The sequence below is a fragment of the Notothenia coriiceps genome, unplaced genomic scaffold (genome assembly GCF_000735185.1).
Source record: "Notothenia coriiceps isolate Sejong01 unplaced genomic scaffold, NC01 NC01_scaffold00010091, whole genome shotgun sequence".
In the NCBI taxonomy this organism is placed as follows: Eukaryota; Metazoa; Chordata; class Actinopteri; order Perciformes; family Nototheniidae; genus Notothenia; species Notothenia coriiceps.
In genome coordinates, this window is record NW_011342792.1 from 123,265 (window position 1) to 149,417 (window position 26,153).

General features: G+C 40.5%; 1 protein-coding gene across 1 annotated transcript in view; it reads right to left on the reverse strand.

Annotated features, from left to right (window-relative positions):
- Nucleotides 1-24,930: 24,930 nt before the first annotated feature.
- LOC104945855 (macoilin-like) overlaps nucleotides 24,931-26,153 on the reverse strand; it is a 12,281-nt gene continuing 11,058 nt past the window's right edge. Inside the window, exon 6 of the mRNA XM_010771579.1 lies at nucleotides 24,931-25,472. Coding sequence (XP_010769881.1) covers nucleotides 24,931-25,472 — 542 coding nt within the window. The remainder of the gene's footprint in view (nucleotides 25,473-26,153) is intronic.

Sequence of the window (26,153 nt, forward strand, 5' to 3'; positions counted from 1 at the left end):
CTCTGCTGAAAGCAACGATTCCCCTGGACACGCCTTCCAGGGCCTGATACGCCCGGAGCTTCAGGACCGCGTGATTCGCTCACGCCTTTGCCGCAGCAGCAGAAAAGTGCTGGGGTAGAAGAAGCGCACTAATGCCACCCGGACAAGAGGGCAGCATTTCTGGGCTGGGGACGCTGTTTGGGTCTACAGCTCCCAACGCAAGAAAGGGCCGGTGCCAAAACTGACAGCCCGGTGGGTGGGCCTTGGCAGAGTAATGGAGAAGGGTGGGGGAAGTGGTTTACAGGGCGGTGCCCAAGCTGACAGCCATCAAGGGGAGAGAAAGTGGTTCCTCCACAGAGGACAGGTTGCGGCCTCCGTACCGGGATTCGCTTCAGACAGACCCAAGGAACACCGTGGCCCACAGCCGGCCCTGCAACATCCCTCACTCAGGTCCCCCGGCGAGCGGAGCAGCAGTGCCTCATCAGTTGAATTGCCCGTGTTATTTGCCTGCATTGATTTGTCATCTCTTTTAACAATGTTCTTCCTCACTTTATTTTCTCTTCACGTGAAGCTCTCTCCTCTCCTCAGCTGGTGTAGTAGTTGAGGCACGCTAACGCTAGCATATATAAATATGACGCTCTATGTATAAAAACAAAACTTACCCTCTTATATCTTTCTCCACCTTAAAATGAACTTTTTTTCCTCCCGATTTCCATCACTCTTGTTCGTTCTCTCTATGCCCCCTAGAGGCCTGGAGCACTTCCGGAATGTTGTTTTTTTGTATGTGTTTTAGGATTTGTACGTGCTTTGGACTTTGTATATCGTTTTGGTATTTGCGGCTTTTTTTTGTTGCGTTTGTTTCCGGGGTTTGTGTGTTGTATTTAGTTTGCATCGTTTCTGTAAATGCAGCGTTTTTTGGTTGTATTTGTTTTCAGGGTTTGTTTGTTTTTCATTTCATTATTTGCAGGTGTTTCCTGCTTATGTATGCGTTTTGGGCCGTTGTTCCGCGTTTGCACCTGCCGGCCACCGTAATGTCACAGCAGCCGGAGTCACATATTTCATATCACAGCAGTGACATTACCACATCGGCAGAGCATATTTCATATTTCAACATTCATCAAAACCACCTCAACCACAGTGACCAATATGAAACTATAGTTTAACCTTAGCAGAGTTTCTATTCCCCCTTAAACAATTTAAATCCAAATGATCAACTAATTTCAGCCTTTTCCAAGGAAGGGTGTTCTTACCTCACTCTAAGCCCAAGCAGATACCTTCAGAAACAATGAGAGAGAGACCAGGAGTTTGGGTCGAAGTGTACAAAGTACAAACCGGTTTTATTAAGGTTTTATAAAAAATTGAGGATTAAAAGAATCCTTAAAAAATAATAAAGACACCAAGTTAAAATACAATAGCAACAAGTCAAATCTCCTCAAGCCGTCCCGTTCCTTCTTCTCCATATTTCTTTATAGTCTTCTTCCTCCTCCCTCTCTTCATCATGGGTCATCCCCCTTTCTCTCTTTGAGTCAGAAGGAGGTCACAACTGTTCAACTTTTAATTATTGAACATTAAAAAAAGTAAGGTTTAAAAATTAAACAAATACAAACTTATAGTAATGATATGCAATTTTAAAGAGAGGGAATATGAACATTTTTCATGAAAGCAGAACACATTGTCAATGCCATGACTTTAGAATCAAATTATTTTCTTTAAACATTTCAATTTCAAATATGCAAACTTTAAACTTTAATTCATTAACAGAGACTTCATTTATTAACAGAGACAAATATGGGCAGCTTGTCTCTACGATTCGCTGGCCCAGGAAGTTGATTTTAATCTGTGCGTAAGTCGCCTGCATCCTGTGCGCCTTTCTAGAATGATAGCTGGAACTTTTACAGTTTTATTACACCATCTAAAATGTGTGTGTGTATAGGTCAAAGTTCAGAATGTTCTATCTAGTTTCACATGCCTGGTTTCATATGCCTGAAACATTAAAGAAGGAAACATACATCCTTTCTATTCACATCCAATTTAGCATCTTTTTATCAATGTTAAGCTTAATAGAGGTAGGTGAGGCAGAGGTCAGGTATGACACAGCCACTTACACAGCAGAACTGTCAACAATATACATTGAAATTGTACTTAAGTACACTACTTAAGTACATATTCTCAACACCCGCTTATATTTTCATAGTGAGCCTTGAATCAAAGAGCTCTTTGAATGAAAGGCAGTTCCATTATCAATTCCACATAATACACAAAGCCATTACACTGAAGATGAATTATATCAATCAAAACAAGTCGTTTTTTTTTTTGTTATTAAAGTTAGTGCAAATAAAGCAATTCACAAATGACGCCCACAATCTTTTGGTGGAATGAACATGAGACATAACACAATTAATTAGATCAGACAGAAAGAGGAATGACCCACAACACTTCCTTTAAACCATGTGTAGATTTGAGTCTCAGAGTAGGAAACCCCGTACTAGGACTTCCGGACTCTGCAGGTTTGGCAGCGACCGGGTCATGCTGCTGGCATCGTGAGACGTCCTGAAATGAGTTTCGTTTTCTGAGAAAGCTACGAGGTCTTAGAGACAGTATGCACATTAAGTGAAAACAGGCCTTGAAGAAAATATCCGGGCACAGGACAGCTACTTACGTCCTATGCTGGATTCACACTTTACATTATCACATTTTAACAAAAAAACATACATGACATATTCCTGTTAAAGTAAAGCAAGTATAATCTTAGAATATATACTTTTTTTAATACATTTAAGACAGGCACAAAAGTAATCAGATAAAAGTGTTGATTTATTTCATTTCATTTTTATTTGTTCCGCTCATGGTACGCAAAACCCAATGTACAATAATTGCCAACAAAGCATGTCTCTACAAACACACCATTGAGCGAAAAGGAGCAGGGAGAAGAAACAAATCCTATATGACCTGCCCCTTTCTAAAAAAAACAAAATAAATAGAAATAGATGGTCTGCCCTTCATAATATTTTTTTTTGTTCACAGCCAAACATAACAGTATCTCAGGATACTAAGAGAAACACAAACAATACTTATTTCCCACTTGATGGTTAACGGAAAGAAACAAAACAACAACAATTTATGAAGTGAGAGTTAGAGTTAGTTACTCTTCTTTCCACTCTATTTAAAAGGCAACAGAAAGTTAAAAGCAGTTTTACTGAGGAGAGGATATTTGTGTAGTGATTCATATGAATTCAGTGCCCAGGAATGATAAATTCCTCATGTTAACCCTTGAAGAGTGGAATATTTGCAAACAATTTCTCACTAAGTCAGTTGATCAAGATAAAAAAAGAATTTTTAGTGTTTGAGTTTACCATTAGTGATCATTGGGTTTTGAGTTGTTATCGTGTTATTAAGTATAATCACTGTTATACTTACACACTTGTCACTTGTGGACTGAAGTGAGACCAGTTAGTAATACAGTGTTTCTTATGAGCTTAATCAGAAAAAAGTAAAGCTCAAAATCATATCTCATGTCATGCCATTACGGGGTTAATGTCATGCATGAAGAGCAGATAGGTGGAGTGTGAGTCAGAGGAGGAGGAGGAGTTCCAATGCATCATTTATAGAGAAGTAGAAACTCAACAACTGGTAAACACAGTTCAGCTCGTCCAAAGACAGACAGCAGAGCAGAGCCTGCAAGAAGGTGAAGTATAATCATTTTCTGAGCATTCATTGCTATCAGTGAACATTGCACCTCATGAAATGGCTCACACCAGTTCAACTGTCTCTCCTCCATTAGATATGGCCACGGCCAGCACATTCCTTACTGCGGATCAGTTCCAGTGCTCCATCTGTCTGGAGGTTTTCACCCCAGCCTGTCTCTGTTCCATGTGGACACAACTTCTGCAAGGCCTGTCTCACCAGGCACTGGGAGGGCAGAGATCTGTGTAAGTGTCCCCTGTGCAACGAGAAGTTCACCAAAGATCTCAAACTTCGGTGCAAGCACTGGATTCAGGGAGCGTGATGTGGAACATTTCAAGAAACTTCAAGCAAAGCTGACGATGCTTGCCACTGTGAAGCAAGGAGAGGTTGCCATGTGAGCTGCTTGCCCTTTAGCACACCAGGTCAAAAAGGCTCTCAAACCTGTCTTGGTTTGCTTAACAATCTCTTCTGTGTGATCACACTCGAGCCTTCTAAGAGTTTGCAGCTTAAAGAGGCACACGCATGGACTAATCCTGGCATAACCTGGAGAACCAAATATGAGAAACAGCACACAGATGCTTGAGCGCTTCTGGCAGATGGACCCACACATGTGTCTGTGTCTGTGTACAGAACACAGCGCTCCACGATACAGTTCCCTTTGGGAGGAAGCAGGGGTTAGATGAAGAGGGCTCAAGATTAGAGAGTCATGATGAGAAGATGTACCCAGTNTGTAATTCCACATGTATATTTTCCAAATGTATATATTTTTTTTAAATGCTATTTCTGAAATATATTGGACTGTTTATTTCTGTGTCTTAATTTATCTTATGTACATTGCCTTGTGTTTTTTTATGCTGCTGCAACGCTAACAAAGTACCTATCCATCTATCTATCTATCTATCTATCCATCCATCTATCCATCCATCCATCTATCCATCCATCCATACATCTATCTATCCATCTATCTATCCATCCATTCATCCATCTCCATCCATCCATCTATCTAATTATCCATCCATCCATCCATCCATCTATTTATCCATCCATCCATCTATCCATCCATCCATCCATCCATCCATCCATCTATCTATCCATATATCCATCTATCTAATGTATCTATCTATCTATCTATCCATCCATCCATCTCTTTATCTATTTATCCATCCATCTATCTATCTATCTATCTATATCCATCCATCTATCTATCCATCTATCTATCCATCTATCTATCCATCCATCTATCCATCCATCTATTTATTTATTTATTTATCCATCCATCCATTCATCTATCCATTTATCCATCCATCTATCTATCTATTTATCCATCCATCCATCCATCCATCTATCCATCCATCCATCCATCCATTTATCCATCCATCTCCATCCATCTATCTATCTATTTATCCATCCATCCATCCATCTATCCATCAATCCATCCATCTATTTATCCATCCATCCATCCACCCATCCATCCATCCATCCATCCATCTATATATCTACCTATCCATCCATCCATCCATCCATCCATCCATCCATCCATCCATCCATGTGCTGGTACTGTCCTTAGAAGACTTAAATGCTTGGAAGTGCATACGTTATATAAAGAGCACAAGAGCAGCTTTCTACTTTGGCTTTTTTACAGTTAATTATGTTTTTCTGGTTGATTCAAATACAGTTAGGGATGGAAGTAATGTAGTTGACTTTCAAGACCCCTGGGTGCAAGAAACAATGGCAGAAAATAAGATTCTCATACACAAACCACTGTGCAGTGCTACTAAACTTTCCCTGTAGCTCTTCATGTACAAGCCTCTTGCAGCTTTGCCAGCTTGTGACAACTGCAGCAAGTAGTGATTATGTTCTCCTCAGGACGGTGACCCGTAACATTGCAGCGCTGTTGTTTTGTGCCCTAAGACAATGGGGGAGAAAATAGTTTGTTTTTCTCCAAAACTTAAACTTCCAAAACTTGGGAAAGGTCAAATCTCCTTTAATGTCAGGAGATGCTCTCGAGACTTATTTTGTTTCCAGTTTACACATTGAGTTTTTGCTCAGTGGTTCAATCAACAATGTGAAATATTCACTCTTCAACATCCAGGGCGGTGGTGGCGAAGTCCATAGGGACTTGGCTTTGCAACTGGAAGGTCACCAGTTCAAGTCCCGGAAAGACCACGTGCTACCGAGGTGTCCCTGAGCAAGGCACCGTTCCCTACACTCCTCCCCGGGAGCCGTACATAATGGCAGCCTACTGCTCCTAACACTAGGATGGGTAAAATGCTGAGAAACAGTTTTGTACTACGTAATGACAATAACTTGAATCTTCTTCTTCTTCAATCTTTGAACAACCCTAACCTCATCCTACAATTGCAACATGTCAACCTAATTTTTGGGGGGCGATAAAGAAGCTCTGAGAAGTAAATGTCAGTTTAAGAAAATTAAATGAGATGTGAAACCATATTTATTAGAGTCTGGAGTTGGTTTAAAGCTTATGCATTTTACACCCCCACCCGTCGCCTCAGGTCTGCTGAAGCTAACCTACTGCAGCCCATCAGGACAAAGCTCCGGACCTGGGGTGACAGAGCCTTCGTAGCAGCCTCCCCCACTCCCTGGAACTCCCTCCCCAGCCACGTCAGATCCGCCAACACTCTCACATCATTCAAACAATCCCTCAAAACTCACCTTTTCACTCTTGCCTTCAACTCCTTATCAACTATCCCCTTGCCCTTATTCCTCCTAGCTTAGCACTTTCTACTTTTGTTGTTATTTTGTTTTACTTGCTTGTAAGCGCTTTGAGCACCAGGAAAAGCGCTTTATAAATGTAATGTATTATTATTATTTTCTACAGTTATTAAAACTCATTGTTGTTCGAGTTGGTAAAAAATAAAAACAGATATAAAAAGAGAGGGAATATTAAACCTCCATTTGTTAGGTGGCCTTGAACACAACTTATTTTAACATCAATGTTGATCAGAATCTACATTATTTAAAAAAAAAGCATTTATTTGCAAACAAGTGGACTTAACTCGATCGCTGTCCCTATGAACAACCATTCAAAGTCTCAATTAATAAAGAGATGCAGGCAAACATGTCGAACAATGCTTCGATAATGTTACCCAAGAAAAATACGTACAATGATAGCCAACATTATCCCACTAACCCTGGAATAACAAGAACTGAGAAATTATCTTTTAGAAAACACTACTCACAAATTGTCTTCCTCTTTTTTGGCATTGCAACATCTGCCAAACATTTCCCTTCAGAGTCACGGGGTTAAGCTGATGACTTTAGGGTCAACAATCCAAGTTTATCTGAAGCATACAGAAGATAGGACGCCAAAGAAATACTGGAAGCTGTTCCTGTTCCTGAAGGCAACCGTGCCCTAAATAAGAACCTTCGAAAAACTGAACCGTTGATTATTATGCTTCCTACTTACTGAAAAGCGTCTGCAAAATAAGCTTCTCCTAAAAAATTGTACGCAATCTGTTGTTCCTGCAGGCATGTGAGTGATCCATTACAGGAGCCAAATCAGGCCCAGACTAGAGACACAGATTCACAGACCGAGATTCGGATGTATGAGTGATTTGTTTCATCACAGCTGATGACAGATAGCTGGTGTTTAACGGGGCAGAGATACAGAGGCACGAGGAGAAGTGGAGGGAGGAAACTCACCCGGTTTGATGAATGAGTGAGACAGGAATGAGATTAGGAGAAGTCCACTGAATAAATGAACAAATTAATGAAGTGAGAAAAGAGAACAGGCGGCTCGACTCTGCCAACGCCGACACGTTCCTCTCCTTCTAAATAAAAAGTGCTGCTTCTAAGAATAGCTCCTCTCGCCTCTGGTTACAGGCTGCGATCGCCATCATCATTAGCACCTCCGTGGTGTGAATCCCAACATAGCCCGAGTTGCAAAGTGACAGTGGGAGATGACGGTATGTTGCTAACTTGTCTTGTTTTATTCAGAGGAGACTAAGATCTCTGGTGGTATTTCTGTTCTCATTTAGTGCTCGGTAAATATACCCTCTATTGTACCTGGCATTTTGATGCATCATGTTGGATTGGATAGCAATCAGGGAGATGACAACCTTGGGTACAAATCAACAAAGTAATGAAAAGTTTAGAAGCAGAACTTTCACATACACTGGGTGTTTCTCAATGTCGAGGAAAGATGCTTCAGAGCCACTATTTCAAGGATGCTACGTCATCGAGTGCCGCTGAAGGACTGTTCCAATGTCCAGCATACTTGGAATTCTACCGAGGCCGGCGTACTTCGTTTGGAGACAGAAGCGAGGTAAGAACACTTCCTGGCATTCGGAAAACGAAGAGTGGAACATGCGAGCAAGTGTGCAGGTGTGCGTCACATGAGAGGCCCCGCCTTACATTTTCCGCAACAGATTTGGGGAAATTGGTCCGTGCGCAAAGCATTGTGGGGATTTTAAGACCGCGGAGTCTACACATGTGCAGCCTCGGGGCAACAGCGGTAATTCAAGTTTAAAAGTCTCAAAAAATGCTACAACTACCATCACCAACTGGATGAATGTGAAGTATTTTGTTAAAGGAGGATGAAAGCGTAATTAAGGAGCACTATTGGAGTGACTTTGATGGTTGTTGGACTCCGGATTAATTAATTTGGATTCCCGCTGTATGAAGAAATTAAAGGACGGCGCAAGTGGAAACAATTCACAAAGGGATTCAACTGTTTAAAACACATGCTCAAAGTAAGCCGGATTTTGCCGATGTGTTTATGTGGATTCAAAAGTCGTAAATAATCTACAAAATGGAGGAGACCGATCTGATCGGAGCAACTGGGACAAATAATCCAACTGAAACCGACATGGACAATGACTATGTTTTAAAAATGCGCTTATCCAGAAAAGCCTGGTTTGGACACTTTACAAGCAGAAGAAACATTTCTATTAAAGTGGACCTATCATGCTATATTTGAACAATATATTGTAGGGCCATAAAGTATATAAATATTATTCAAATTAATTAATCAATTATTTTTTGTATTTTATTGTAATGTAGAGACAAGGCTTTTAGTGACAATCATGTATTGCCTTACAATTATATGTAAAAAAAAAAAGCCCCCCAGGTTGGGAACCACTGATCTATGCAATACCAAATTTGCAAAGCAACCAGCAAACGTTCACCAACAACCTATTCGTTATTTGTGAGTTGTTTCCAATAAATGATATTTGTATTAATATGTCTAAGGATAGAGTGTTGTTGTACACATTCTAATGACCTCTGAGAATCAATAACTGTGACTTAATATCGTTTATAACGCCAACTTCATTACTAACAAACAGCAATGTGGACATGATAAGAGGTTTCTCTGCACATATTCAAGAAATGTTTCCGTGAGAGTAAGTTGTTTAAGCTGGCAGTAAAACAAACACCTCCCACTGTCTCCTGAGATACAAGGTCACATGAATGGTTGCTATAACCCCATTAGAAAATGTGAAAAAAACATGTGTTTGGTCTAGAAAACCCAAGTAGCACTACCTCGGAGTTTGGTCCATTATCAGATCAGGAGTCGATTTCTACAAGTGCTTTTCTCACTTCCTTTTTTCACAGCCTGTAAAACCGCCTTTTGTCCCAACAGACGTTGAAGTTAGTTGAGCATGAAGGTCCATTCTTGACCTTTCGCACAGATACCAGTGTTAAAATGTTCTCAACACAATGTTCACCTACAAGTTGTATTGGACCACAACTGACCCTGAGTTGCTCCTTTTGTGGTTAACACAACATCAATGAAATGGCTAGAACTCTGGAAACGAGAATGAATGGACGACGACATCAAGCTTCAGTGAACACCAGACAGAGGTCATGAAACACGAGTCAATGAACGTCCAGAAAATGACCAAGGACGATCGTCACACCTGACCATACTTGCCAACCCTCCCGATGTCATTACCCTCTCCCGGTTTCCTCCCGGGTTATATTTCTCAAGATTTACTCAAGACTGTTTCCACTCGGACTTTAACACAGCTACACCATTGTTTGGTTTCCATGGTAGCGCGTCTCTTTAGTAGCGCGCGCAACTGAAAGTCTGAGAGTGTGAGGAAGATAGTCACAGTAAACAGAACAAGAATGCTCCCGATTTCTGAGGTCTCAAAGTTGGCAAGTATGCACCTGACACTAAAGAAAAGGGTCATTTTCCCTCAATTACAACTAACACTATCCAGGACAAGGACATGGCATATAGCGGTTAGCTCCAAAGAAACTAGTAAACCTTGCTATTTTAATATTTCATCACACATTGTAGTTACTGTAATGATTAAAATAATGTCCTATGGTTAAGTTGAATGCATATCATATATACATATCTGTTTAAATGATGCAGTAATTCATCCAATCCAAGGCTCCCAAGTTGGTAAAGCTACAGAATCACATTTTTTATTTGAGCCTTCAGAAAACAATAGAAGACATCTAATGCATTTTTGTATGACTGTGTTTTAGTTTTTCCTTGGATTGCCTTCATTATAGGCACATTTGCTTGAGTGAATGAAAGTATTTGTTATCACTACTGGTATATCAACAGAAAAATACTTTAAGTGGTCTCACAAATCAAATACGTTTACTGCTCAAGGTCTCTTAAGGCAAGGCGTCTTCGGGTCAAATCTTCCTCAGTGAGGCACTCAGATGAGTACCTGGAGTCAGTGTTTGGTACTCCAACTTCTGGCTCCACTCAAAGTTCTTTGATGAAGCCCTCTGTATCGCGAACGTCAACGGCAGGGGGGTGCTAGTGGAGTACTCCGTGACCACAGAGCGTGACCATTGTGATCAGCTGTTTTAGCGCAGTTCTCCAGTGAAGGGGGGGAGTCTCCCTCCGCAGTCGGTTGGCGTAGTTTTGGCACAATTCCGTTGTACAGACCGACGTTAACAGCAGCCCTGTCTGTGCACGCGGATGATTTGGATGATTTTGTCAACTTTGTAACACCCATGGTGTTCCCGGTCGTGACCGCCATAAAGAAAAGGAATTAGTAACCACATCCTCCATTGTTGTGTTTGTTTTGTGAGTTGTGTCGCATTGAAGATGAACACTGCAGTTTTACCCAGCATCGCTCCGCCCAAAAAGCCAGCCAAAAAGCCGATCGCCCCGCCTACACTGCGTTGCTACCCCAGGTACTAAACTGTAATGGAAATGCGCCACGGCCAGCGAGGCAGCCCGAGGCCTGAGCGAGGACGCTTAGGGACGCTTAAACGGGGCTACCCCGCTGCAGTGGAAATGTGCCATAAGAGGACCACTTTTGCATTGCATACACTGTAAAGTTAACAATTTCCTTTATCATGTTGAAACCCTTAGTATTCAACGTCTAAATCTAACCTCTAACCTGTGTACTTTGTCCCCAGTATCCTTACACTTTCAAAAAGTAGGTCCCTTTTCTCTATCATGACGGCTTCCTTGCCATACATATTATGCTAATTGTTAATTAAACATGACCATATTGCCACTGACTATTTAAAAGTTTGGCATTAAAGGCGCTGCCAATAATTACAGCAGTGTTTTAACTTCAGGGTTAAGTAAAAGACCGAATATAGCAAGATGATTCATGAGCCAATGACTGCTGGCCATTACAAACACAGCTCATATTGCTAATAAGAAATGGTAAATTCGTCAGGTCTGTCAGACAGATATTAAAAAGGGACTAATGGCATCCCACTAATGGCTGTTTACATATGCCAATTCTTAGTGGTATGTTCCATGTACTGGCAAGTTGCAGAACATTTGGTCCGCATCTGATGAAAAAAAAAAGCAACGAAAATGACATCACCCTTCTGTTCATAAAGGCTTGAGATCTGGTATTTATCCAGGAACTAAATGAGCAGAGTCTAGATTACATTTTACTTAAAAGATTAACTGAATAAATGTCTGGCAGTTCTACAATGCCAGCTTTTAAAATAAGAGAATGAATGAATAAGCAAGGAAGAGAAGACCTAAGAAGATCGAGGATGGATTTGAGGAAAGAGCCTCGGCGTAATATCGATGTAATGAGAAACAAGCCAAGAGCTGTTAAGTCAATGGAAATCTGGAGCATTGAAAGCATGCCATGCCACATTTGTGTGTGGATGCTTGAGATGGCCCACAATCCCAGCGCTATTAGCTCAGAGCGAGGAGTACAGAGTAAAGACTCCGGCATCAATATGCGCAGCGCTGCATATCTGCATGTAAATGACTTGAGATTGGATTCCTCTGAAGCCCTTAAAGGGAAACATGCCACACTAATGCTGAATTATTATCATGTTAATCATATCTCAACTTCTTTAAATGGGTGCCGCTAAGTCTGTAATACAGTGTGTGAAAGCTGGTGTAGACACTCTGATAAGATGGTTTGAGACGGGGATTTTTGTTTCCATTTTTATCACCAGTTATTACAATAATAATAATACATGTTATTTATATAGCGCTTTTCCTGGTGCTCAAAGCGCTTTACAAGCAAGTAAAGTACAAGAACAAGCAACCCTAATAAGATTTATAAGTTCAGCAGTCGGCACCAGAAAAAAATAGGAAACATCCTACAATTCACTTGCTTACTTACAAACAATGTGTTTTGCAAACCCAAGTACAACTCAACATTAAATTGAGAATACAGTTTAATTGTTTGGGTCATTTTTGCAGGACAGGGTTGAAAGGGGAAATAAGAATTTTTATAGTAAGTTTTGTGTTTCTCTTATTAACCAACGATACTGTTATGTTTGGCTATGAACAAGAAATAAGTAGGACGGACAGATTTCTTTTTTTTTTAGAAAGGGGCAGGTCATATAAGATAAGATTCTCCCTGCTCCTTTTCGGACAATGGTGTGTTTACAGACACACGTGTTGTAAACAATTATTAATAAGTTGTGCATACCATGAACGGAACAAATGAAATGAAATTAAATTAAATAGGACGGCGGAATAAGAAACTATTTTTGGCAATACTTTTCCAGCCAAAATATTAATATTAACATAATCACAGGAGTCCTTTGAATAAGTTGCTAGCAAAAATCCAAATAAAAAGTAGAAACAAATGTTTATCTGACAAACACAACATTATATATCTAATATCATTTGGAAATATTAAATATTTGTTTGTTTTTTTTTTAAATAGAAAACTGAAGTGAAGAGTGTAATGAACCCTGTTGGGTCTTAGTGAAGAATGGACAAATATCACATGCCGCCCATTAGCAGACTGTCAGTTTGGTGTTAATGGAACATTTTGCACCTTCTGCTGTCATCCAGTTTGACCATTTGCATAAAAACACATCAGATTAAACCTTCAATTGTTTCCCATTATGGTGAGACTGTGAGAAAAAAGCCATACATCAAACAAACAGATGCATGCATGAAACGTTCACTATTTTAAGTGGTTAACTTTCTTTACAGTTGGCAGGTGCATGTTCCATCTGCAGTCTCTAATTTGAGTGATTTGCATTGTGGAAGTTGGAATACATACACCAGATCAATCTAATTACTGGGATTAAATGGAGCACAAACAGCACCATGCTGTTGTTAAAACACCCAAACAGACCTGCAGCTATGACAGTAAGTACAACGAGAACATACAGTATTTGAATCACTTACTAAATACGAACCCTCTATGTAAAAACAATGTATTAAACTTCTAAATTCTAAAATTTTACTTAAATATCTAACTTAAAGTATACAGTTAGTAGTTAGCACTGTCAAAGTACTCATTAAACAGAAACATGTCTAAGTGTTGTAATATTCCAATTTATTATTGGATCATTATTGGATTTATTAGGGAGGTTGTGGCTCAGTGGTTGGTGCGCTGATCTTCGGATCACGGGGGCACTGGTTCGGGTACATTCTTGGATGTAAGTCATTTTAAATACTTTTAGATTTATGTCCAAGTTTGAGGACAAAAACCCCTAATAACTCTGCACAAAGACGAATCATGTTTGGCATGTTGGCCTTGATAACCACAGTAGATGTCTTAACAGGCTGTTGCAAGGGAGTATGGGTAACTCCTCTAAAACAAATGTAGCACTTCAGCACTGCAGCAGTATAATCGACTGTGTAGTCCAACAATGGGCCCAAAATAAAATAGCCAGTGTACTTCCTTGCTGGAGCTTCTGCATAAATGCAACAGGGCTTAATTAGCAAAGATATGAGCCTCTACCTCGTGTTGGCACGCTGCCTCTTGAGGTGATACGAAGAGAACTGAGTTTCTAGCAGGCAGCCGTGAGTCACTTTATCAGCGCTCACCATTCCTGCAACACTCGTTACTGCTGGTTATATCAATGCAGTCTTTCTAGGTGAAAAGGTCTCCCACGGCAACATTAGGGTATAGCTAGTGGAAATGGTTGAATGCTAATCAACAGCCAAGAAGCAACTGTGGTGGGGTTACTGTCTGATAACCTGTAAGGCTGAACTGCACACTTGAGATTGAAGTCAAACACTGTTGGTATTTACAGTAAAAGGCCCAGTTCATCACTGTCATTTGAACATAATTGTAAGCACTTTGTGCGGCATTACATATAATTTATAGTACCCTGGTGTTACTTTAGAGAATGTGGTAATACCAAGTGCTAAGGGTTTCAGTGTCACGTCTAATAAGCAGAGGTTTGTTTTACCTTTTCACCCTTTTCATTTGAAGAGGCCATATTATGCAAATTTTCCAGTTCATATCTGTATTTTGGGACATGTCTCCAAGTTTTAATGTTCAAAAAGCTCTTTAGTTTCCTCATATTGCCTGTGCTGCAGCACCTCTTTTCACCCTTTGTCTGAAACCAGAGCCCAGTCTGCTCTGATTGGTTAGCTGGCCGGCTCTGTTGTGATTGGTCAACCACTAAGATATGTCCCGCCCCTTAGCCTATCATGTACAATATGTTGGAGCGCTAGCCAATAGAAGATTGAGTGTTACATAGTGATGTGACTACGTTACAGAAGTAAACAAAGGAGTCGGGAGACCTTAGCCGCTTTCACACCAAGTACTTTGCCGTACTTAGTTCCCAGCACTTAGTACCCCCCATGGAGCTAAAGAGCAGATCGCGTTCACACTGGAATAAGTCCCTGAGGGAAGATTACGCAAATGAAGCCGCTGACGTCACTTCTTCTTCTTCTGCTTTGGGTTTACTGGCAGGCCAACAACAACTTCACGACGTATACTGCCACCCGAAGTCGGAAGTCCCCGGAGTTGGGGAAGGCTGGGAGTCCCAGCAGCTTCTACTGAAGCCTTCCGAGTAAATCGCCAGAACGCCGACACCTCCTCATCTCCACCGCTCCCATGTTTTCTTTTGTGTTGCCATAAGTTATTCTCTCTCCGTTGGTGCGCGGGGCTAATGCTAATAATGCTAATGCCAGCAAATACAATGGCGGCTTCTCAAAACATTTCCAAGTTTTACGGGGCGTGGTTTGCAATTCGCCCAGCCAATCAGAAATTGGAACTTTTTTCTACCCAGGAAAGTACCTGCTCTATAGCAGGCACTAAAAAGGGGGTACAAGTTCTCATGAACTAAGTTCTCTTTTTGGTGTGAACGCAAAATCCCAGGAACTATCGGAACTAAAAGGGAAAAGCACTCCGGTGTGAACGCGCCTAATGTCTACAAAAATCTGCCTTCACATGCAGATATAGGTTTAAGTTTCAAGATGCAAGGCTTTTTTTGTGTACATAGCTACAGTGTAGTTATGTCAATGAAAATCTTAGGCCACAGGCTCCTCCAACAGTGCAACACAATAAAACAGATAAAATAATACAAGTAAATACAATAAAATTGAATGTAATAGTAACAGAATAATAGAAACAGTGCAGAATATATCTAAACAGTTAAGAGATGAATTACAAGCTAACTTATTGTCAGACGACAGCTGTAGACTGTTGAACTGAACAGAACCAACTCCTGCTCATACATGATTGGTCAATAGTAATATTTAAACTAAAAATAGATTCCAGAAAACTATCAGTACATTGAGACTGTAATTGAAATAGTTGATCTCTTTTTCCATCTCAACAGTTTTAAGATTTTCCCCACTGATTTAGCTTTTTCTCCGCGGGGCATGCAAATCAGTCTGACAGCCTATTGTGGATCTCTACAGCAGCATTAGTATGGCTCTAGTATAGCGTTCAGTTTTTGAGAGGACACTCTGGATAAGTGAGGATAATACCCGGCGGCCCAGCCTCAGCCTCAGCCCCACTCCCCTGCTTCTGGGGCCCCATAATTACATTTAGCCCCGCCACCACTTGAATAAGAACGAAGAGAATTAGAGCTCATATCTCAACCACTTTCTTTCTATCTCTCTTAACTCTTTCCCTCCCTGACTCCCGTCTCAACCCAATACGATTCACTGAGCTCAATCTTACCCAAAAATCACATTACGGCCCAACACAGCCAGGGTTGCATTATTCATGTGTTTTTCTCAACAACTCTCCAAAAATGGGTGAATAATTCTGTCTTGTGTTTAAAAATGCAGAACAAAAAAGAGCTAGGTTGCATCTAGGTAAACCTTTAAAAGAAAAATACTGTTGAGGGGCTTCAGAGAAACTTGTGGAAACTCATCCATGAGAAGCAACTCAAGTAGCATTAAGTTGCGTGATAATAAATCAATAATTAAAGGGGCCCAATTATGCTTTTTGTTATATACTGTAGAGCAGTGGTTCTCAACTGGTCAGGCCTCGGGACCCACTTTTACTTGATCAATAAATCGCGACCTAACATTTTTAAGCACTCAAATATTCAACAAAAAATCGTGCTCTAATATACGCTTTTAAGCATACGATATTAATTCAAGTGAAGTACAGTGCATATATCCCTTAGAACTAAGAACTAAACACAGAACTAAAGTATGCTTTTAAAAAAGGTTTAATGAGATGATGGAATCAAAGCTGAACTGTATAAGGCACACATGCTGAAAACCCAACCCCAGCAGGGGGTCTGGGGGGATTCTCCCCCAGGAGATTTTAAGAAATACTAATATATAAACTACCCACTCTGAGAAGAAAATAAATAAATGTATTAAAACCCGACATATTAATAATATTTTATGCCATTGTTTGTTTTTCACTTTGTTCTGACAGCTTGCTGCTCCGCACAGAGAGAAGAGTAAAGGGAAGAAACTCTGTGTGAATTACTTTAAATTGTGGGTAAGGGTAGATATCCCCCATAGTTCTGTGACCTGTCAATCATCAAACCGGGGGTCATATTTCATTATGTGTTCATTTGTATCTGAAGTTGTACCCATGGATGTATAAAGAATAGTTCTACCGCAAAGTTATTCTCAGTGGGGACCTCCGGCAACAATCTTGATTCTGATTGGCCAGAAGACTCGAAAAAAATCAGCAAAGATGTTTTATTGAGTGGATGATCACTACTTGACAGAAGTTTTCAAAACCGTTTATGGTCTCCGGTAATTCCAGTCCAACGCCTACTGCATGCACAGCGTTAGAAAATCGGGCCTGCAAAATAAAAGTTTGACTTTTTTCCCAAAAAAAATTCCAATTTCTTTTTTCAATTATTTTTTCTTCAGTCACACATCCGCGACCAGTGTTGGGTGTAACGCGTTACAAAAGTAACGGAGTTACAGTAATATATAACTTTTTGCTGTAACGAAGTAATGTAACGCATTACTAATGAAATGTGGGTAATATGTAACGCAGTTACAACACATTTTAACCCGAAATTAAATGGTGTTTGGTTTTTTAAGAATGTACTAACATAGCGAGACATTCCGACACCGGACAAATTGTGTGGGTAGATTAGTAAACCTGGTGTTTACCCTTCAGGCTTCGCGTCGAGATCTTCGGGGAAGTTGAACGTTATGCAACCATTCAAAAAAGAGAACGTAGCGAAAAATACAAACAACAAATTGTGTCAGGTGCGCGTGACCTGCTCCGCTGCGCGTGCATCATTTCCAAAGTGCTTCCGCAGCAGTGACACACATCTGATCTGTGGATAATCATTTATACGAAAATGGTTAAAGCAACCATCACTAAACGCCAGCAACACTGCATCTACTGCAGACAGTAGCAACAGGTCAGATGCGGACATCACGTTACCCTCCGTTGTGGACACTAGCTTACTCCCGCCTGACTCGCCGGCCCCGGAGCAGCAGTCTTCGTCGTCTCGTAGCAGTCTTATACCATGATAAAGTGTACTTATAAGATCGGTAACAGATAAAATATGGTGTTCGACGTTTTACTGGACGGAATGGGGGTGACATGTTCCGCCCATCAACAAATCTATATGGACCGTGGACGCCCGGTCTCCCCGCCCGCATNGCTACATGGTTTTAATAATACTTTTGCCTTTCAATGTTTGCCATTTCAAACCATGAGCATGGTTTAAATAATATTTGCCTTGATTTACAATATGTTAACCTTCATTATAGTCCTTGACAGCGGTCTGTACTGCTGTATTAACAACGTGTCACATGTTAAGAATTTACAATCAGAATCGAGTATTCAACTAAGCCGTGTAATACAAGTTGTTAGTAGCCTTAAGGGCCTACACAGTTGTTATGCTATACCACATTGCCCTTCACTGGATGCATAATGAGCTGCACTAAACTACATTTTAGCATTTAAAATACCTAGCTATTCTTTTGCGGTTATTTTGGTGAAAGTAACTAAAAAGTAACTAAAGTAGTGTAACTCATTACATTTCAGAGACAGTAATTATTACTTTCAAAAGAGAGTAATAAGTAATATGTAATATATTAGATTTTGGAAGTAACTTGCCCAACACTGTCCGCGACCCACTTGAAACGGGTCCGCGACCCGCTTTTGGGTCGCGACCCACCAGTTGAGAACCACTGCTGGAGTGTGTGTAGTGTGTGTAGGGTTGCAAAGGGGCGGAAAGTTTCCGGTACATTTCCGGAAAGTTTCCATGGGAAGTTAAGCTGGGGAATTTTGGAAATATTCGATGCAAAATTAAACAAAAAACATGACATTTCAATTTCAATTTTTTTTTTTTTTTTAAAAGTAGAACAGAACAAGTTTTAATTGTTTTATTGAACAATTATTTGTTTAATTGAAGAACGAAAACAGGAATGTTGAGTTAAATATTACTCATCTGTGCATGTGATGGAGGAATGTGCAGTGCCTGTAGGGGGTGTGGTCTCAATAGCCATGCAGTGAGCAGTGTGCTATGGCATGGGTATTCAAGTGTACTTGAATGGCATCTGTTTGTTTTAGTCAAGATTATGCTAAAATATACTTTCCCCAACTATATTTAAGTTCCCTATTAAGAGCCAACCTTCAAATTAGAAAATTCTCAGTTTATTCCCATAAATTCCCATAAATTCCTGTTTATTCCCATGGAAAGTTTCCATCTTTGAAAATTCCCGGAATTTTGCAATCCCAAAGTTCTCTCCCACACACTCAAAACTTGAAAATTAGCACAATTGGGCCCCTTTAAATAAGCTTTGGGCGGCTGCGGCTCGAGGTGTTAATTACCTGATCGACCAATCGGAGACACGTAACATTGTCTATGTCTACATATTGGGTTATATTTACATTACTAAGAATCGATCTGTGTGGATCATCTGAGACATTTCAGTGGGACTCATTAGCTCGCAAACATTAGCATTTCATTCATTCATGGGATGCTAATCCACATAACACTAGTGTTCTTAGCACTCCCTGCTGAGGCATTCGCTGTGTCCATCTGCATAATTATTCAGCAGATTCTAGAGGACCTGTCAAACTTCGGAGAGGACCCGTCCTTGTGGGTGTGCACTTATGTCCTTATGCAAGCGCAGTGGTTGGCAAAACAATTACTAATGTTCTAGTTAAAACTACAATACATTGAGCTGGTAATGAAGTTATTTTGCTAAGAGAGCTTATAGATTTTAACAGATTGATTAGGTTGTCCAATCAGCACATATAGTGAATGGTTGATTTTCAAAGCTCTCACAAACCCCCTCTATCTCTTTATACAATTCAGACATCTATTCAGACTGGCAAGTAAGTCAAACCATAAAAGAGACACTCTGCGGCAAGTTAGTAAACTACTTAACTTAGTCGGCAAAATGCATTCAAAGCATTGCTCTTTGTGGATCCCATTGGGTATATGAACGGCGCTATATACATTTCAGTAATTATTATCGATATTTTTACATTGACAAAAAGTTAAATAATAATAATTGGGCAATACAGCTTATTCACAACAATACCTTCCTCCATATTGGAGCCTTTAGTAGCCTGGTTCTAGACCTCTGAATTGCCTAATTCACTGATAGTTTTGATGTTGTGCTCAATGAAGGCTATTTTTAGCAAGTAGGGGAAACAATCAACAAATCAGAGCTTTGCTGGCATGTGTAAATGAAATATCATCTTCCTTTCAATCTAGTTAAGTAGCCATCTACACATCGTCTCTGTGTCTTCTCTTATCTGCAGGATGTATCTCTTGGTAATGATTGGTTGGAACAAACAAAACCAATGGAACATTTCAGATTTGAAACACACCAGGCTAATTGAAGGTAAGATGGAAGAGTGTTTCAGGATAGTCAGACTACCCCAGTGATCCATGCTGATTCAGATTGGTCAATGGCTTTAACGCAGACAAAACAGATAACCTAATGTAGATCAGAAACATGATTCTGTGAATTGGATCCCATGCTGCTTGTTTGTAAAAAGAATAACCCAACACTTCCACTGGTAAGAACCGTTGTATTGCCTGAGCCTGCCAGTATCTTAGGTGTTAAGCGTGGAATTAAATCCTACTTTGATCTCGGAGATTAACATCTTTCCGACAGCAGATGTTACAGCTCCTCTGATACAACACTGACTCAACAAGTGTGGAAATACATTTCTACACCTTTCTCCACCAACTCACAGTGATGCTGCTTCTCCTGTTGCCCTTCTCTAGATGCTTTATTTATGACACAACTAAAGATAATATAAGTAGTAACAAACGTCTTCCCACTGCTTTATTTGTAATGCATGCCAGGGAATTTAGTATTCTACGGTATCAGTTCATGACTCAATTTCTACCTTCACATGCCACGTGTGCTTTAGAGGCAAGCCCCGAGGAAAGCAGGAGATCCCACAGCTGTTTCTGCTAAGACGTGCAAATTGGTAAAATATGGTTCCAACTAAATATAACCCGTCATTAAAATGTAAGTGTGGCATTAAGCAGGAGTTCTGTATAACCCAATAATGACCCCGCTGTGTCACAAACTCAGGATGATTTAACCGACCTGCGAGTGTGATGGAGGGAACGAACCCAATGAATGAATAATTATGCGTGATGTCACAACGGGGAGTTGTACGTTTTTTTTATGGCTTTTGGCAGAGCAGTGGCCGATAAAGAATGAAGCGTTGCAGGATAGACGTCAGTGAGTGTATCGCAATGATTTTGCCGTTCTATTTGCATGTAGTGTGCAAATATCTACACTTTTTAATCCTCAGTCACCTAACGGGCCTGTTTCTTGGTGTGGGATGTTTTTTATAGCTTCTCTCAGCAAAGTGGCATAAGGACGAGCGCCTCTCATCTCCAATGTGGAGTGAACATGGAGACTAATTCAGACTGGCAGATGGGTAGAGGGCATCCTGTAAACACCACCCAGGTCAGGGTGACATTAAAATGTCTTTCACTGACCCGCTCACTAACGAAGGGAGGCCTCACGCACACACAGTCACTTTTAGTTAACTTATACTTCTTCTCACTCCTTTTTGAACACTAGCTGTGGCACTGTTTATGTTGCTCATGCTGCTGTTGTTGTTGTTGTAAATGTCATTTTTTTGTTTTGATTTCTCTTACATGACTATGCACTGCAACATTTGTTTTGTAATTATTTATTTTACTTGTTCGAAATAAATGTAAATGTACTTTGGCAACACAGCTTTTAGACACACACACACACCTGAAGAGTTTCTAAGAAATGCTTGCAAGACATTACATTTAGCTGATGCTTTTACCCAAAGGAAATTACAATAAGTTCATTAAAGAATGAAGCTCAGAACAGCATGGTAATTGCTATATATACATATAATAATATATTATATAATATTGTTTACACTACAACCATTTTCTTTGGCAAAGGTGCAGTAAACGGGTGGTTTATCTTTCTTTGATGGAAGATGTCTCAATATCAATGGGGGGCTTGTTCCACCATTATATCCAGTATAGCACACAGATGTGTTTTTGTAGAGGGCTGGCGAGCTGATTGGACGATGGAAAGCGACGCCCATGCTGAAGTGTACGGTTTACCCATGACCCAAATGTAGTTTGTATGCAAACTGTTCAATTCACAACACGTTAATTATCATCTTTTCTTGTTCGTAGATGTTTCTTTCTCCCCTATATTGCTGTATATTCACTAAATAGGTTCAATCTTATCCCTGGTTTATGGTGACATGTATGAGTCATAAGCTCAGTCCCTTACACACGCACACAAGCTGCAGAGTCAGCGCTCCGGTGGGCTCGTCTCAGCTCTGACACTGCCCCAGCATTCTGTCAGTGGCATGTTCACGCTGACCTCAGACCAGTGAAACACAGCAGAGCAGGACTTCCTGATCAGCCAAATGTCTGCGATGCTGTGACATGGTTAGTCAGAGAGAGTCTCTTCATACGCCCACAATTCACAGCTCACACATGTCTCCGTGAGGGATTAATAACGAAGAACATCCATACCATTCATCTGTTTGCAACTTACACATTATTTATCTAATATATCGTGTTCCAATTACTTGTATATAGACTCTCCTTGCACTATTTCTATTCTATTTTTATTTGTATTTACGTGTTGCATTGTTGGAAGAGCCTGTGATCTGAGATCTGAACTGTAGCTATGTACACGTGTATGTCTTCTTCTTCTCACACAGACTAGGGCGAGATAGCATAACAAATACAACACTGGTAATGATAATGAAACCAGTTTTGACTGGATCCAAAAATGTTTAATTCCTCGTCCAACTGTGAAAAAGGCATACGGCCTCCTTTTTTGCTTTCATTTTTAATTTGTAAAAGGAGCAACCTTGCAAGCTGGGGTCATTTATAAGCTGAAAAACCACAAGCAGTGCCATTGACAACACTATTAAAAATCGGTATAACACAATCAAATACAAATATTAGCCTCCTAACCATGGTGTAATTGTGTGTCATGGTAGAGAAGTAGCAATTTATATAAATCTAGGGTTAGGTTTAGGGGTTCCCGATTGCCTGGCCTGTGTACAATTACAGAAGAATCATTGCTTTGGTCAGTTTTGTTGAGTCAAGTTTGTCGCAGACATTTTAAGCTAGCCAACGTCGCAAAGTAATTGACTTGCTTTCATCACATTTAACATGAGATAAATCCAGAGACTAAAATCTAACCTAGAGTGACGGTTGATGACCCTTTAGTTGATGAATTATTATTACATTGACCTGTGGGGCATCATAGCTCACTGTGACCACTCGCAGCGTTTTCTTTGTCCACCAGTGCATTGTGCTCCAACTCCTACATCTGAATAGGGCAGATTAATACACTTCTATTTCAATGCATATGGCTGACATGCTTTTATAGCAATGGGTATGTATCTAACTCGCCCAAGACTGCCAAAGTGGCTTTAGAAAGCATACACTTGTAAAAGGCCATTATACTCTTGGAATAAACCGATAAAGCCTTTTGAGAACCGAAAGCAATTGTTTATTACCTTCCCCTGGGAGGTTATATGTCCGGTTTGGTTTGTTGGGTTGTTTGTAAGCAGGGTTACAAATGTCAGCTTTCTTATTTGTTAAAAGGATTGGAAAACAACAAAAGGTAGATTATCATAGATAAAAAGGATGTCTGATATATAAAAAAAGGACTTTATCTATTGAGCATTGCACTCCTGTAACAACGGGAAAAAAGGGATCCAATTCAATGCAGCCTAACCTTGGTCGTACAGACTATATCTATACATAGATTATATAAAAAATGAATAAAAGTGAATCTTATTTAAATTTGACAATTTCATCTATTTAAAGGTGGGGTAGGTAAGTTTGAGAAACCGGCTCGAGATACACTTTTTGTTATATTCCATGGAATGCTCTTAACATCCCGATAGCAATGAATATCTTAAGTGCTTTGACAAAAAATCCATAAAAAATATCATCTGTGGAAGCCGTGGCGCTGTAAAAAGCACGACCTATCATCTGAGCCGGCCCGGCTAAAGTAATTGGATGGCCTACCTGCCTGTCAGCCTTCCATCTGTGCACAAACTTATCTCGTGACCTCATTGGTCATGCGCGCGTTTGTGTGTGTTGGAGGAGGGGCTCTGTAAGGAAGTGGCAGATTTTTTCCGGTTGTGTATTTTCAAATTCTAGCGCACTCGAGCTGGTTCTTCCTCAAATGACCTACCCCACCTTAAGGTAGAGTCTTCTGCAAGCAGTATAGTATTTGATCACCATCTTGAATAAGGTCTGTTTATAAGAAGAAGGACACACATCCCAATCCACTTTATTCTTATAGGACACATTAAAAACAACAGCGTGGAACAAAGTTGCCCGTTACATCAACAACTGTAAAAAAACATAGTGAGTACGTACATAAGATAAACAAGTACAGACGTGAACAAATGATGTAAATTGACGAGACCAATGAACCAGCAATCAGAAGCCAAGACTGAGACTCTCTCCTACATTGACGTACAAACAATACAAGAACACTAAGGAAGAGATATTAAACCACACACTATGTAACAGCACCAATGTAGAGCCGCTGGTCTGTAATGAAAGGGAAAAGAATGGGTTTTAAACCAGATTTAAAAACAGGCCAGAGTAGAGCAATCTCTAACCCTGGAGGGGCAAAAGCAAGCTCTCCTCGCTCTGCCTTCAACCTTAATTTTGGGACGCTACCAAGAAGTAATCGTCCAGACAGACCCCTCAACATGACACATGAGCAAATCTGATGGAAATGTGTGTCTCAGCAGATGTGGTGCGTGTGTGTGTGTCCTCCACCTGTTATGCGACCAGTGGCGACTCACGCCAGACGCGTCCCTAATCACGCTCGGCGGCAAGAAGGGCAGAAGCTAAGCCCTTCTGCTTCATTTATATTCAGAGCAGCCAACCATTAACCATTTGTCTGCACAGATTACCAATTCATATCCCCTGTTCTCTGGANTAATATTTAATATTCTGAGTCTGCAAAGTTACCAGCAACTAAGTTGTCAGATACATGTAGGGGAGTAAAACATACAGTATTGGCTTCCAAATTCTAGTGTAGTAGAAGTATTTAGTAGTATAAAATGGAAATACTCAAGTACAGGTATCTTGTGCATTTGTTACATTCCACCTGTGACTGTAATGGAGCTTTTTAAACCAGTAAAATATATTAACTAGTCTCATATATTGCTATTCTGTGTCTTACCGTACGAGGGCGTCGGGCTTGCCCAGCTGGTTGTTGGGGATGCAGTTCTCCACCGGGTCCTTCTGGCCTTTCCCCGCCCCCTTCTGTTTCTTCTCGTTCTTATTGGCCGAGGAACCTGGCGGCACGCTGCCATTTGAAGAACTGTGATTCCGAGGCGACGAGTTGGAAATGTTTCCCCCGCCTCCGCTGGCGTTTTTGTAGTTCTTCCCCGTGCTTCCCATTTCCTCTTTAGAAGCAGAGTGTGTGTTGGTTTCGGTGTGTGTGCTGTCTCCCGCCAGGTCGTTATTCAGTCTCTTTGCCCCGGCGTAGTTCTCTATGTACTCTGTCTCCTGTACTTTGGAGTCCAGTGCGTGTACAATACTGTTGTTATTGATTCCCACTGAGTTTTGTTTTTTACCCTCTTTCACTGTACTGTCTTTTCCTTTTTCCCGGTACTCCAGTTCTGGTAACGGCACTGAGGGGCTTTTCTTTGCTGGAGCTGATCCGTTTTGGGAAACGACTGCTGGTTCTACCTCGGTGATCCCTTTAGCTAACGCAGCTGGAGGAGAGCAGATATAGGGAGTGTTAGAAGACACATCAAAACTTTAACGCTCCTACTAGCTGTTACTTCTAGTGAGGCCATCCATTGATTTTGCAAGAATATTTACGTCACTATGTGCAAAAATATATACTGTTATATACCACACTTCATTCTACATTGCTACACTTATATATACACTTTGCTGTAACAATATCATTTCATTGACATTGGGAGCATATTTGAACATAAACTTAGATTGAATGATGGCCTGTTCCAGGGTGAGAACATCCTTACAGACATTTGTATTCCAGCAGGATGTTACAGCAATACTTACCGGCTTTACATTAACTAAAAAAATGTACAAAAAGCTCTTTAGTCCAGAGAAAATATCTACTCTAAGACTGCCTGAGAAGGTAAGTTTAGGTCTGGATTTATGTGTTTGTTGTTCGGAAGCAAAGCAGACCAACCACCGTATTACGTGCCAACAGATAACCCCTTGCTCCATATGCATGAGATTTACTTCTGACAGCACAACATCCATGGGCCATTTCTACTGTCTGTATTGTGATAAGGTGTGTGTGTGTGTGTGTGTGTGTGTGTGTGTGTGTGTGTGTGTGTGTGTGTGTGTGTGTGTGTGTGTGTGTGTGTGTGTGTGTGTTCTAGCATTACTATACTTGTGGGGACCTAAATCTGTTTACA